The following is a 14127-nucleotide window of genomic DNA, read 5'->3' on the forward strand; positions in this document are numbered from 1 at the left end:
GTGTGTGTGTGTGTGATGATCTGACAGGGACAGAGTTGGAGGGGAGGGAGAGGGTTGTGTGATGAGAAAGGGACAGAAATGGGGAGGCAGAGGACACTGCTTTTAGGGGGCAGAGGTTACTTTGTTGGAGGGGGGGGTGGGCAGGGCACTACTGTGGTCGGATTGGGGCAGAGGACACTGCGTTGGGGGTGGTTACAGGACACTACTGCAGGGAGGGGGGCAGAAGACACTACAGCGGTGATGATGATTGATGAACTGGTACATGAGTAATCTTGCTCTGCTAATATAACGCCACAATGTAACAATGATTTTGGTCCTTATTGACAGAGTGCTCATGTGCTCAATTCTGGAACAACCTGCATCAACCATGCCTAAAGGTACAAGCTTAGGTTCCCCTAAAAGCCCCAAGCCTGTAAAACCTTTCCTGTATACTTACTATTGCAACCCATGTGTAGGGACTTGCCTAATTCAGAAAAAAATGTGTACTCCTTCAAAGAGCTTTGCTAATGTGGAAGGGTTTCTTAAAAAGTGGGCTTGCCTCGTAGTTGATCTCGGCCATTGCTGCAGCCCCACTAAAGGTAAAAAATCAAATAATTATTCAATGGTGCGATTTTCGAACAAAAAATCGTTCAGAATTTGACACGTTTATGGCCGGCTTTAGGGACAAGGTTCCACTCTAGTAAATCAGTTAGAGCTTTATGGGCATCAGCTGTCAGTATCAGCCATCTGTTTCTCAGTCTTGCAATGTGTCCACCTAATTCTCTAGTTTCCTTCTGTTGGTTGAACTCGATGGACAACCAGACTAACTAACCATGTAACAATGCAACTATATGTAGTTATCAGGTTTTTCCACTTGGATGTTCACTCCTCATCTGTGTAGCTTCAGTCTTCGGTCTATTGAGCCACTTTTGGTAACCTCTTGTTCACATGGGCTTGTTGGCATTTGTTTGCGGTGTTGCCCACCCCTCGCTTGGACTGCTTTCGGACCTCCCTCCGTACCTGAATTTCTTTTCCTGCGTTCCTTAAGGATTAATTAAGAAAATGGCATTTTTGACATACTGTAAAATCCTTACGTACATTAAGGGACACAGGTTCCTCCTCTTTGTTCTTCTGATCTGCTCATGCTATTGCTTTGCTACAAAACTGCAGCATGATGGCAGTGGGAGGGGTTAAACTAGCTGTCCTTATAACTTTTTTTTGCCAGTGTCCAATATCCTGAAGGCAGCAGAATATCCCTTATGTACCTAAATTATTAATCCTGTGTTCCTTACACTGGGTACACATGGGTAGATATTCAGCTGATTCAGAAAAGATTGGACAAATTTAGATATGTGTTTGACAGAAGCCGGTCGTTAGATCGACTTCTGTCAAATGGTCCCGCTGGAATACCTGTTTAGATCGGCAACTTGCAGCCAATGGCTGTGACAGCAGAGGAGTACATGCGATCTGAGATTAGCACAGCGGGGGGAGGGAGAGTAAAAAAATCAAATTTTTTGCAAGAGTAAGCCTGCAGGAATAAAGTTCAACACTGGATATAAATTTTCTTGCATATGCCCAGTCATGCCTGGTACATGCAATTTAAATGAGTATTTAGAATAGGGTATAAACAGTTTGTTAATAATGTTCTCCTTATGCTGTCCTGGCCATAGGAAGAGGAGTTTTTTATCCACAAGTGTTTAGCGTGTGATGTAGTGTGCTACCCAACTTCATTTACCAGCATTTGTAGAGGTAGACCTATGTGTGGGTGGTGTAAGGTGTGTGCTCTGAGTTCAGAAACAAGTGGAGGCCATGTCATGTTATAGAATGAGTGCTGAGAAGCCACTGGAAGTGCCACAGCAAATGTTTCATTTGGAAAACTAGAGCTGGTCACAGGAAGGGATAGAGCTGTCTGCAAGAAAAGTTACTAAACCAACCACAGAGGAAGATCTCCTTGTGAGCTCTTCCTGTTTTGTTGTGCCTTGAGTTCAGCTTTAAGTTCTCTTATTTACATGCAATTTTAACCCTTTCCCACACACCCTGGCGTCCCTTTAAAATGCCTAAAGGCCTAGGGGTAGGAATGATCGACGGTCGTGTGACCACTTTGATTAGCTTCAACAAAATGGTGGCCATCTGCACACAGATCCTGTTTTCCAGTTGTATAAATGTGAATGACATGGGTAAAAGATGACTTCAGCTCTTGTTCTCTATCTGTAGAGAACTCCTCAGATGCATTTTGCCCTTTTCGGGGCTTAATCGTAAGGGCCTTTATGATTAAGCCCCGAAAAGGGTAAAACGCGTCTGTGGAGTTCTCTACAGGAGCTGTATAAGAGCTGAAACCATCTTTTACCCATCTCATATACATTTATGCAACAGGGAGTCGGTGCCTGTGTGTAAACGGCCACCATTTTGTTGAAGTCTACTAGAGCTTGACAAGCCAATCCTGCCTGTTTTGCACCAGTCTATTTAGATGCTGATCTGACTGAAACAGGTTTGGGGGGCATTTGAGCGGTATTATTTTCACCGTTTTGGGCTACACTGTGATTGGCTTTCATGGTGGTTACATGATCAGAAGCCAGTCCCTCTGACTACTAGTTGCCAATGGGGACTGAGAGTTGTCTTTGACAGCTCGGTCTATGTGCTCGGAGCACGCACTGAGTGCGCTTTCAGCACAGAAACATGGGTTGCCTGGTGATGCATGGTCACGTGGGTGGCATCGGGTCAGAATATGTACTCGGTTTGCAATTGTTCATTTGTAGCGTGCGGTACATCACATATTGTATTTGTCGATTTGTACTGATGTGTTTTTTTTATTTATTTCCAGACTGTCCTAAGGACTCTTCACTTGCCAAAAAACAATAACCTCTATGTCCTCACTCCTGAGTTACCTCTGCCATCTTTGCCCAGCCAATCCAGGTAATCTATTCTAGATTGTCCACCTTTACATTATCTTGATTATATAAATCTGGTTGTCTGCATTGCTCTTAAATGGAAATTGTTATACACATTGTTGCTTTCAGATGACACAAATGTGCCCACACCGGTGGGCCGGTCTATTCAAATGCCATGTAATCTTCCAGATTATTTTTAGATTTTGTAGAAAACCAGAGTAGTCCGGGGAAATTTACATGGATGTTGGAGCACAGGTATTCAGATACTGTATTTAAACCAAGGTTTTGATTACAGTAGGAAGGGTTAAAGCCCCTTTTGGTTTATTGTTTTTGCTGTCTGCGACTTGAAGATACAACAGGAAGAAGAAACTACTAAATGAGGGAAAAGCTTAGGTTTCACCGGAACTGGTGTCCCCGTAATAATTATTATTTTCAATTCCTGTTCTGGTGACAACTGTAAACCTTTGAATTTACCACCACTTTCTGTTCTGATTACCAGGACATACAGTCAGGTCCATAAATATTGGGACATCAACACAATTCTAATCTTTTTGGCTCTATACACCACCACAATGGATTTGAAATGAAACAAACAAGATGTGCTTTAACTGCAGACTTCCAGCTTTAATTTGAGGGTATTTACATCCAAATCAGGTGAACAGTGTAGGAATTACAACAGTTTGTATAAGTGCCTCCCAAAACGAGGGGTTCTAATCCTCCCCAATCATTCCCTACCTTATCCAAAAACTAAACAAAAATACATCCTTTAAATACAGTATTTTAATTTTAAAGTATTGCATTGGTGGGTTTAGTATAAAGCCACTTTTTGTAGAAGGTTAAAGGTATCTGCATGAACCGAAGAGCATTTTTGTCATAAAGAAAATAAAAATGAGAAAACACATTTTGAAACCATTGCCTGGAGTGTCCAATTAGATTGCCTCTTTCATTTTTTTTTTTCTTTTCCCAGAGAATAGCAGAAGAAACTGATTGGCCGCTATAGACAATAACATAATTTCTGTTTTGTTTCCTCATATTCTATAATTTGTAAGGCTGTATACCTTATCTGCTTCCGGACCGCCCACCGCACATTTACTGCGGCAGGGCGGCCCGGCTGCACCAAACAATGTACCTGTAGATTGTTTTTGCCTCAGGGTCTGGGGCGCGCGCACCCCCGGCGACCCGCTCCCGCTGTGATTGGACACAGCGGGAGCCAATCAGCAGGTCCGATGGCCGTCGGAACTTTCCAATCGTTCGCCGGGGAGGCAGAACGGTGGTCTGCCTGTGTAAACAAGGCAGACCGCCGTTCTCTCTGAGAGCAAGAGAGAGAGAGATTTGGTCTTCCTGCTAATCAGGGACACAGATCTCTCTCTTCCTCCAGTCAGTCCACCCCCACACAGATAGAAAGCACTCCCTAGGAGCACACTTAACCCCTTGATCGCCCCTGATGTTAACCCCTTCCCTGCCAGTGTCATTTATACAGTGACAGTGCACTTTCTTTCTAGCTCTGATCACTGAATTGGTGTCGCTGTTCCCCTTAGTGTCCAATTTGTCCACCGCAATGTTGCAGTCCCGCTAAAAACAGCTGATCTCCGCCATTACTAGTAAAAATAAAAATGCCACAAATATATCCCATAGTTTGTAGACACTATAACTTTTGCACAAACCAATCAATATACAGTTATTGGGATTTTCTTTTTTACCAAAAATATGTAGCAGAGTACATATTGGCCTAAATTGATGAAGAAATTAGATTTTTTTTTTTTTTATTGGATGTGTTTTATAGCAGAAAGTAAAAAATATCATTTTTTTTTTTTCAAAATTATCGGTCTTTTTTTTTGTTTTATAAGGCAAAAAATAAAAACCGCAGAGGTGATCAAATACCAAAATAAAGCTCTATTTATGGGGTAAATAGGACATAAATTTTGTTTGGGTACAGCATTGCACGTCTGCGCAATTGTCAGATAAAGCAGCGCAATGCCGTATTGCAAAACATGGCCTGGTCATTAAGGGGGTGAAACCTTCCGGGACTGAAGTGGTTAATATATGAAGACAGCTGTGACACTTGTCTTCCAGACACTGAACCCATCAGATGACATTGTGATCACACCACACACACAGGTCACAAGTATCAATGTGTCACTGAGCAGTAACATTCTGTGCTATTTGTTAGCCTGTAATCACGTATTCATCTCCGTTCCCATTGTTTTCAGCCGGTCATATTTGCTTCAGTAGTTTTCATTCGATTTTAGTGCTTTACTTTGTCAAAACACATCTTGTGATTTCTCATTTTTTTCAATTAAAAAGTGTGATTTTTAGAATTGTGAGAGCAAAGCCTCACTTTTGAGAAGGAGCATCGTTTTGGAATAAAAACCGAAAACTTAATGCCATCCCAGTCACATTTCAATTTGCTGGTGTTAAAGGGTAACTCCACTTTTGTTGATTAAAAAAAAACATTCCCCTCTGGGTGATCGATTTACATGGCAAGGATTTTAACAAACTTTGTTGCAGATTCCTACCTTTTGTTATTCTGAAGAAAGAGTTGTTTGTTTGTCTGTGTCCATTTGCAGATAGAGAATCTGTATGGGAGTGATTTTATAATTCTCAATCAGCTGCTGCACTTGCAGGGTGCTAATGACGAAAGGGGCGGGGGGGGGGGCGGGGGGGGGGGCGGGGGGGCGGGGCGGTGCGGTGGGGGGGGGCTGCATCCCTTTTAGACATGATTTCCCTTTTGGAGTATCTTGCCAAAATAGACATTTTTGTTGCAGGGGATGCCCACAATCTGGTATGCATCTTAGTGTGGACGTCTAGGGAAAGAAGTGAGCCAATCGCCCAAGCAGGAAATTGCAGAACATTTTCAGGGGGCATTCTGTACATCAGTGGTTCTCAACCCTGTCCTCAAGTACCCCTAACAGGCCGTGTTTGCAGGTTTTCCTTTATCTTGCACAGGTGCTTTAACCAGTTGCCGACCAGCTCATGCTGATGTACGTTGGCAGAATGGCACTGGCAGGCGTACAGGTACGTCCCCTTTAAGAAGCGGTGTCACATGCGCGCTGCCGCGGTCTCCGTGACCGTGGGTCCCGCAGACTAGATGTCCGCCGGGTGCCCGCAATCGTGTCACGGAGAGGAAGAACGGGGAGATGCTTATATAAACAAAGCATTCCCCGTTCTGCCTAGTGACAGGACAGAGATCACTGCTCTCTGTGATGGACAGCAGTGATCACTGTCCTGTGTGTTGAAGCCACTCCCCCCCACAGTTAGAATCACTCCCTAGGACACACTTAACCCCTTCACTGCCCCCTAGTGGTTAACCCCTTCACTGCCAGTGTCATTTACACAGCAATCAATGCATTTTTAATCGCACTGATCGCTGTATAAATGGCAATGGTCCCAAAAATGTCCGATGTGTCTGCCATAATGTCGCAGTCCCGATAAAAATCGCGGATAGCCGCCATTACTAATAAAATACATTTTTAAAAAATGCCGTAAAACTATCCCCTATTTTGTAGACGCTATAAATTATGCGCAAACCAATCAATAAACGCTTATTGCAATTTTTTTTTTTTTTTTTACCAAAAATATTTAGAAGAATACATATCGGCCTAAATTGATGAGGAAAAAAAATGTTTTTTATATATTTTTGGGGGATATTTATTATAGCAAAAAGTAAAAAATATTGTGTTTTTTTTCAAAATTGTCGCTTTTTTGTTTATAGCGCAAAAAATAAAAACCGCAGAGGCGATCAAATACCACCAAAAGAAAGCTCTATTTGTGGGAAAAAAATGACGTCAATTTTGTTTGGGTACAGCATCGCACGACCGTGCAATTGTCAGTTAAAGCGACGCAGTGCCGAATCGCAAAAAGTGCTCTGGTCAGGAAGGGGGTAAAATCTTCTGGGGCTGAAGTGGTTAAATTAGAGTCAATGGCTTGGTATTTTGGACAGCTTTTTTATCTAAGATAAATTTCCAAATCATGGCCTGTTGGGGGTGTACTTGAGGACAGGGTTGAGGACCACTGTGTACCCCATCTGTGTACAGAACACCTCCAGGTTTCCACATTGTGTTACATTTTATAGAAAATTACAGCAGATTGAAAAGGAAAGGTCATTTTTAACAACAGTCAATTACAATATGACTGACTGACAGACTGCTATAAGTCTTCATGCAGTACAGGACTCTGACAGGAGGATTGCGGAGCCCCACAAAAGCCGGTCTCCAGCCTGCAGCCGACTAGTATGGGCTGCAGCTCTACAACCAACTAACATGCAGGTTTAGATGACCAATAGAAACGAACAACAAATGAGCTACAACCTTTTTCTATTCATACCTACAATATGACTTGTGTCGCAATTGTATACACTATATTTTTAAGTTGCAAATTTTTTTCTCCACAAAAGTGGAGTTACTATTGTTCTGGGAGGACGTCATATGACATCCTTGCGGCTTCACAGCGCGACTTCCCACTACACATGTATGAGCCGATCTGCGCATTGTGAATTGTCCCGCAGCTTTCTGGGATCTGTGACATGTCCCAAAAGGTTGTGGGCTGGGGGAGAACTTCCGGTGGAACGCTGCAGCGAACGATCCAACTGGAAGTGGGAGTGGTTACCTGTCACAACAACGTACCTGCTCCCCCCTTAAAGAAGTGTCAATAATAGAAGAGTAGGGGGGGGGCATAGAGTGGAACTTTCCCTTTTACGGTCAAGTTCCACTTTAAGACCCCTTTCACACTGAAGACCACCCCGCGCTTTACTGGCGGTGCTGTGCGGGAGTGGGCGCTTTTAACCCCAAAGAAGGAGTTAACAAGGGTTTAAAAGCGTCGCTGCTGAAGCTCTTTGCAGGCACTTCGGCAGCGCTGCCCATTGATTTCAATGGCAGTGTTGGTGAAGGATCGGTGTATACACCGCTCCCGCACCGCCCCAAAGATGCTGCTTGCAGGACTTTTTTTTCCTGTCCTGCAAGCGCACCGCCCCAGTGTGAAAGCACTCTGGCTTTCACACTGGGGAGGCATGAGAGGCAGTTAACGGGCGCTATTTTTAGCGCTAAAACGTCTGTAAAGTGCCTTCAGTGTGAAAGGGGTCTAAAGTGAACGTAAAGCGCCAAATAAAATTTACTATTTTGGGCCACCAGGAGGCTTTTACCTTAATGTTTGCACAGCATTATTAGCAAATTATGGCATACTTACCTGGCAAAACAACCCCCAGCATTGTCTGCATTCCCATCACAGGCACTTCCATCTTCACCTGGAGTCTATATTCGACTGTCTTGTGCACAAGAAAAGTTACTTTGTCCTGGCACAGAATTATGTGAGTTGTTCATGCACGTTGCAATAGGGGGTTGTTTAATGGAGCAGACATCTGGTGCAGCCCTGCATAAAAATCAGTCGGCTTCCAGGTTTTATTATCAAAGCTGATTGGTTACTATTCACAGCTGCACCAGATTCTGAGGGCTCCAGTTTTTTTAAACCGGCCCCCCCAATGTGTCCTGTTACTGAAAAGTGTGCTGGCAGGCAGGTAGAAGCATCCATGACAGAAGAGATATAAACAGTCTCTTTTGTCATAAGCGCCTTATGGTTTTTACATTAATCCAAAGGTTATCTAATTTGTTAAAAATAAATACAAAACTTCCATAATTTAGGCTTGGCTCACACCTATGCGTTTAGTGCTTTTTGCAGAAACGAACTACAGTCCATTTAACATTGTTTCCTAGGGGACAATTTCACACCTATGCTTTTTTTCTGCCACTGTGTTTTTGAAAAAGGGACAGGGGCTTTTTTTAAACGCAAAATTGTGTTTTTTTATGGAGAAGCTGCAGAAAAGCATGTAGTGCGTTTTTAACCTTGATTTTGCAGTGATTTTGCATTTTTCTTTTCCATTACTGTTTGCTTTTGTACTTCAAAATACTTAATAATCTAGGAAATGTGGCAGAAAAGGTCAGATATCAGTCTCCGGATGAATTTGTGCTTGCAAGAACACAATAAACAAAGTCAAGACCATATCACGTTTTGCATTTTTAAATCTGCCCAACAACAAATTGGCCAAAAAAGAAAAAGCATAAAAAATGCAAATTGCGTAAAATCGCATGTGCAAAAATGCAAAAGCACAGCAAAAAGCACTACAGAAACATTTAAAAGCAAACTGCATAGGTGTGAACCCAGCCTAAGGGCCATTTCACAGGGACGTGTCCGCGTACAGGCTCCGCTTTGCTCAGCGGGGGATTGCTCCGTCGATCCCCGCTGAGCAGGCAGATGACAGATCGGTCTCTGCACACTGTGCAGGGACCGACCTGCCAGAACGCCGCTCTACTCTGTGGGGGATCGGATGAAGACGGACCGTAGAGTCCGTTTTCATCCGATCCACAGACGGATGGAAAGTAGGGTTTTCCTCCGTCACACTTTAGCGGATCGGAGAGGGTCGGAAGAACGGTCTGCCCGTGTGAAAGGGGCCTTTAGCAGAATTTCAGTCTGAAGAAATGTATATTTTATACTACACCCCCACTTCTTCGGATTTAGGGGGAAAGAGGGAGGCAGGCACTGCAGTAATTCTTTCTCACCGAGATGAAACATAGGACATTGCAGTTGTGATTAACACCCCCCTAAAGCCCATGGAGGAGTGCCTAACACAGTCGGTGGGTCTTCACTGAGACTTGGTGCCTGCAGACAGGAGTTGTGCTTACTCCAATGGCTGGCAATACATTTTTGGAGACACACAGTGGGGAGAGGAGAAAATTAAAGAGCTTCAGTTTCTGCCAAGTAACAGAGGAAGGGGCAAATGGGAGACAACAGGTGAGTTTGGAGTTCAGTACAAACAGAAGGTTGCCGAGCACACTTACCAACTAGTCTGCAAAAACAAACTGACCCGGTCTAACAATTCATGTTAAAACAGAGGTTTTAGTTGCAAATGTATGTTGAAGCCGCAGTGCCTCGCCAAGGCTCCTTTTTAAAGTGTGGTCCCAACTCTTAGTGATACTAAAATCTTGATTTTTTTTTTTTTTTTAAATAACAAATATGTCATATTTACCTGCTCTGTGCAGTTGGCTTTTCACAGCGCAGCTCAGATCCTTCTCTTCTCGTGTCCCTCTTTGGTGCTCCTGGCTCCTCCCTCCTGTTGAGTGCCCCCACAGCAAGCAGCTTGCTATGGGGCACCCGAGCCTAGCCGCAGCTCCGTGTGTCCATTCAGAGATGGAGCCGCAGCCTGGCCCCGCCTCCTCTCTCCTCATTGGCTCACTGACGTTGATTGACAGCCGCGGGAGCCAATGGCGCTTTGCTGCTGTCTCAGCCAATGAGGAGGGACAGCTGAGTCTCTTGTGCAACATCGCTGGATAGAGATGGGGCTCAGGTAAGTATTTGTGTGTGTGTGTGTGTGTGTGTGTGTGGCTGCTGTACACAGAAGGCTTTTATCTTAATGCATAGATTGCATTAAGATAAATAAACCTTCTGCGTTTACAGTCACTTTAGATTAGAGAGTCTCCACGTTGGAGAATGTACAGTATAGCAGTGAATAAATTAAGGTCAAGTATGTCTGGAGGGAGGGAGCCCACTTCTCAAAGTTGCAGGGACACCCTAGAGGCCCGGCAAGAGCACAATGGCAGCTGAATGCTTCCAGTGCATCCCCCACCTCAAATCCATCAATCAAGCTATACTAGAATGGCAACCATCCCAATTAAGAACTAGTTTTTGAAGTAAGTCATCAACCCTGTCCTCAGGGCCCACTAACAGGCCAGGTTTGCAGGATAACTGCAATACATCACAGATGATATCATTTGCTGCTCAGTGATTGCTGTATTCTAGTCTGCGTCTCCCCAAGGTAATACATAAAACCTGGCCTGTTAGTGGGCCCTGAGGACAGGTTTGATGCCCACTGGTGTACTGTATATACTGAATGTAATGTATGTATATTTTGAGAAAGTAATGGATGACCTTGAAATTAATTATGCCCTATTTTGACCACTAGAGGGAGCCCATTCATTACATTTATCAGCGTTTCCCGTTGCACACCGTAAAATCGGAGCGCTGTGTGCTTTCAAGTTTTAAATGTGAATTCCATGTAGCCCGAATGAAGCTGGCTCAAAAAAAAAAAAAGGAAATGTTACTAAATGATTGAGCTCCTGTATGAGCTGTATCATTCTGTAGTAGTATTATCGTCATACAGTATTCATACAGTATGGCTGTGGTCAGTTCCACAGCAATACAGGCGACTTCTTGTCTGCTACTTGGACCGGAACTGAGATGGCCTGAATGCTGCCCAGCCATTCAGGAGAAGCCCTTCCTATTTCAGTGAATATAAGCCTTCCTCTGATTGGCCAAGGTTGAGAGGTGGGTGGATGATGTAAAATGCACCTCCAAATTATCAGAGGAAGTCTTGTATTTATTGCTAAAAGTAGAAAGCTTTTCCTTAATGGCTTAGAAGTATTCAGACCAACACAAATTAGTTCCTGCAGCAGACGGGAAGTCGCACATACTGCTGCAAAATACAGTGCGTATATGTAGCTGATAATGGAAATAAATTGATTGGGCCAGCTTGGCCCATATTAACTATTTTACTGTCACCAATGTACGTTGTACAGTAGTGGCATCAATGGGATTTAGGTGTGTACGTGTTTCACAAGTCAACTGCCGACTCTCTGATGAAAGTGATTGGGTGGCTGTACAGCTGCCCGTTAACTTTCACCGACTCTGGGAAGAAGCAGTTTTAAAGCTTGACATGTAAGGTATCTATTTACTTGGCGCAACCTCATCTTTTATAAGTTACCTAAACTTGGGTAATATATTGTAGTTTGCCCTAAAATGAACATTGGTGTATTTTTTTACTGATAATTTGCGCTTGATAAACCATGGCACAAGTATTGTGTGACACAAAAAAAAAATCAAAACTACAACTATTTTATTCTCCCGGGTCTCTGCTTTTAGAAAATTCGGAGTGCTTGGGGGTTTTAAAAAATCTTTAGACCTAAAATGATTTTTAACACGTGTGCAAAAAATGGCTTTGGTGTTGAAAGGGTTAAACTGTCAGGAAACCTGGACTTCAGCTTTCAGTTCGTTTTAATTCAAATGCTGCTGTTTTGAGAAAATCACTACAACAGAATCATATCATCCTACATTACAGTATATGATCTACAAGAAGGTAAGTACAGTGACTTTAATTCCACTTTTATGGGTATCCAATCTACAACATTTTACAACACTTTAAGGGGTGGGGGGTGGGGGTTGTATGAGGACAAACCTATGCAGTACAAATTCTATCCAGTTGCCTATACATTACATGATTGTTGATAGATCTAAGTATATGGTCGTCAGCTTTACATTTCCCCTTGAAGTGGTTGTAAAGGCAGAAGGTTTTTTATCTTAATGCATTCTATGCATTAACCTATCTAGCCCTGAAAAAATGTGTATAGATACCTTTTCTGAAGGTGATCTGGCCCAATCTCCAGCGGCGGAAGCTCTTCAGAGGTCACGGCCGACCGGCTGTGAAATGAATGGGGAGTGACATCACCCTTAGACTTACTATGGGGCTTCCGTTGTCAGACATGTCCTCGACACCCGCCTCCATGGCGAAGCCACTGCTGACAGCACAGCGTGGGATCGGGTCAAATCGCCTGCAGAAAATGTATGTATACTGATTTATTCTTTACAGGGCTAGATAGGTTAGTGTTAGTGGGTGTCTATAGATACGGGGATTTTAGTTTTAGCATGGACTTAACCCTTTTATGTTTCTATGTGATTTCCCCAGGTTGTAAATTGCTGCAATATAGATCATTGGCCTTAGTGATTGTTTCCTGTATTTCCCAGCACATAGCTCCATGTCTGAGCGGTTGCTGTGGCCTTCACCAGTTATTTACACTCACTGGCCACTTTAATAGGTACACCTGTTCAATTGCTTGGTAACACAAATTGCTAATCGGCCAATCACATGGCAGCAACTCAATGCATTTCAGCATCTAGATGTGGCAAAGATTACTTGCTGAAGTTCAAACTGAGCATCATAATGGCGAAGAAAGGAGATTTAAGTGACTTTAAACATGGCATGGTTGTTGGTGCCAGACGGTCTGGTCTGAGTATTTAAAAAACTGCTGATCTACTGGGATTTTCACGCACAACCATCTCTGGGGTTTAGAGAGAATGGTCCGAAAAAGAGAAAATATCCAGTGAGCAGTCGTTGTGTGGAGGAAAATGCATTGTTGATGTCAGAGGAGAATGGGTAGACTGGTTTAAGATGATAGAAAGGCAACAGTAACTCAAATAACCACTCATTACAACCAAGGTATGCAGAATACCATCTGTATATGCACAGCACATCGGACTTTGTAGCAGATGGGCTGCAGCAGCAGAAGACCACACCGGGTGCCAGCTAAGAACCGGAAACTGAGGCTATAATTCGCACAGGCTCACCAAAATTGGACAATGGAAGATTAGAAAAACGTGCCTGGTCTGATGAGTCTCGATTTCAGCTGCTACATGCAGATGGTAGGGTCAGAATTTGGTGTAAACAACATGAAAGCATGGATCCATCCTGCCTTGTATCAACAGTTCAGGCTGGTGGTGGTGTAATGGTGTGGAGGATATTTTCTTGGCACACTTTGGGCCCCTCAGTACCAATTCAGCATAGTTTAAACGCCACGGTATTGTTGCTGACCATGTCCATCCCTTTATGACTACAGTGTACACATCTTCTGATGACTACTTCCAGCAGGATAATGCACCATGTCACAAAGCTCAAATCATCTCACCACTGGTTTCTTGAACATGACAACGAGATCTCTGTACTCCAGTGGCCTCCACAGTCACCAGATCTCAATCCAATAGAGCACCTTTAGGATGTGGTGGAATGGGAGATTCGCATCATGGATGTGCAGCCAACAAATCTGCAACAACTGCATGATGCTATCATATCACTATGGACCAAAATTTCTGAGGAATGTTTCCAACGCCTTGTTGAATCTATGCCACGAAGAATTAAGGCGGTTCTGAAGGCAAAAGGGGGTCCAACCCGATACTAGCAAGGTGTACTGTACCTAATAAAGTGGTCAGTGAATGTACATGCATACAGTGCTCAGAATAAATGAGTAACGCCCTCTTTGAAATTTAAGATTTTCATCAATATCTCAATGAACACAAGAACAATTTCCAACATTTTGACAAAATTGAGTTTTATAGAACATTTGTTTAGCTCATTACATGAAGGTAAGGTTAATGATATATTACAAAATCTCCAGTTTTACTCAAATTTGTTGATGCAAAAATAAATACACCCCACAACAAAAACTAC

The 14127-nt window shown here is 43.2% G+C and overlaps 1 protein-coding gene across 2 annotated transcripts in view; it reads left to right on the plus strand.

Annotated features, from left to right (window-relative positions):
* FAF1 (Fas associated factor 1) overlaps positions 1 to 14127 on the plus strand; it is a 473366-nt gene that overhangs the window by 136268 nt on the left and 322971 nt on the right. For both annotated transcript variants that reach the window (XM_073593564.1, XM_073593565.1), the window contains exon 6: positions 2801 to 2892. In XM_073593564.1, coding sequence (XP_073449665.1) covers positions 2801 to 2892 — 92 coding nt within the window. The remainder of the gene's footprint in view (positions 1 to 2800; positions 2893 to 14127) is intronic.

Source organism: Aquarana catesbeiana, linkage group LG07 (assembly GCF_042186555.1).
Source record: "Aquarana catesbeiana isolate 2022-GZ linkage group LG07, ASM4218655v1, whole genome shotgun sequence".
NCBI lineage: Eukaryota > Metazoa > Chordata > Amphibia > Anura > Ranidae > Aquarana > Aquarana catesbeiana.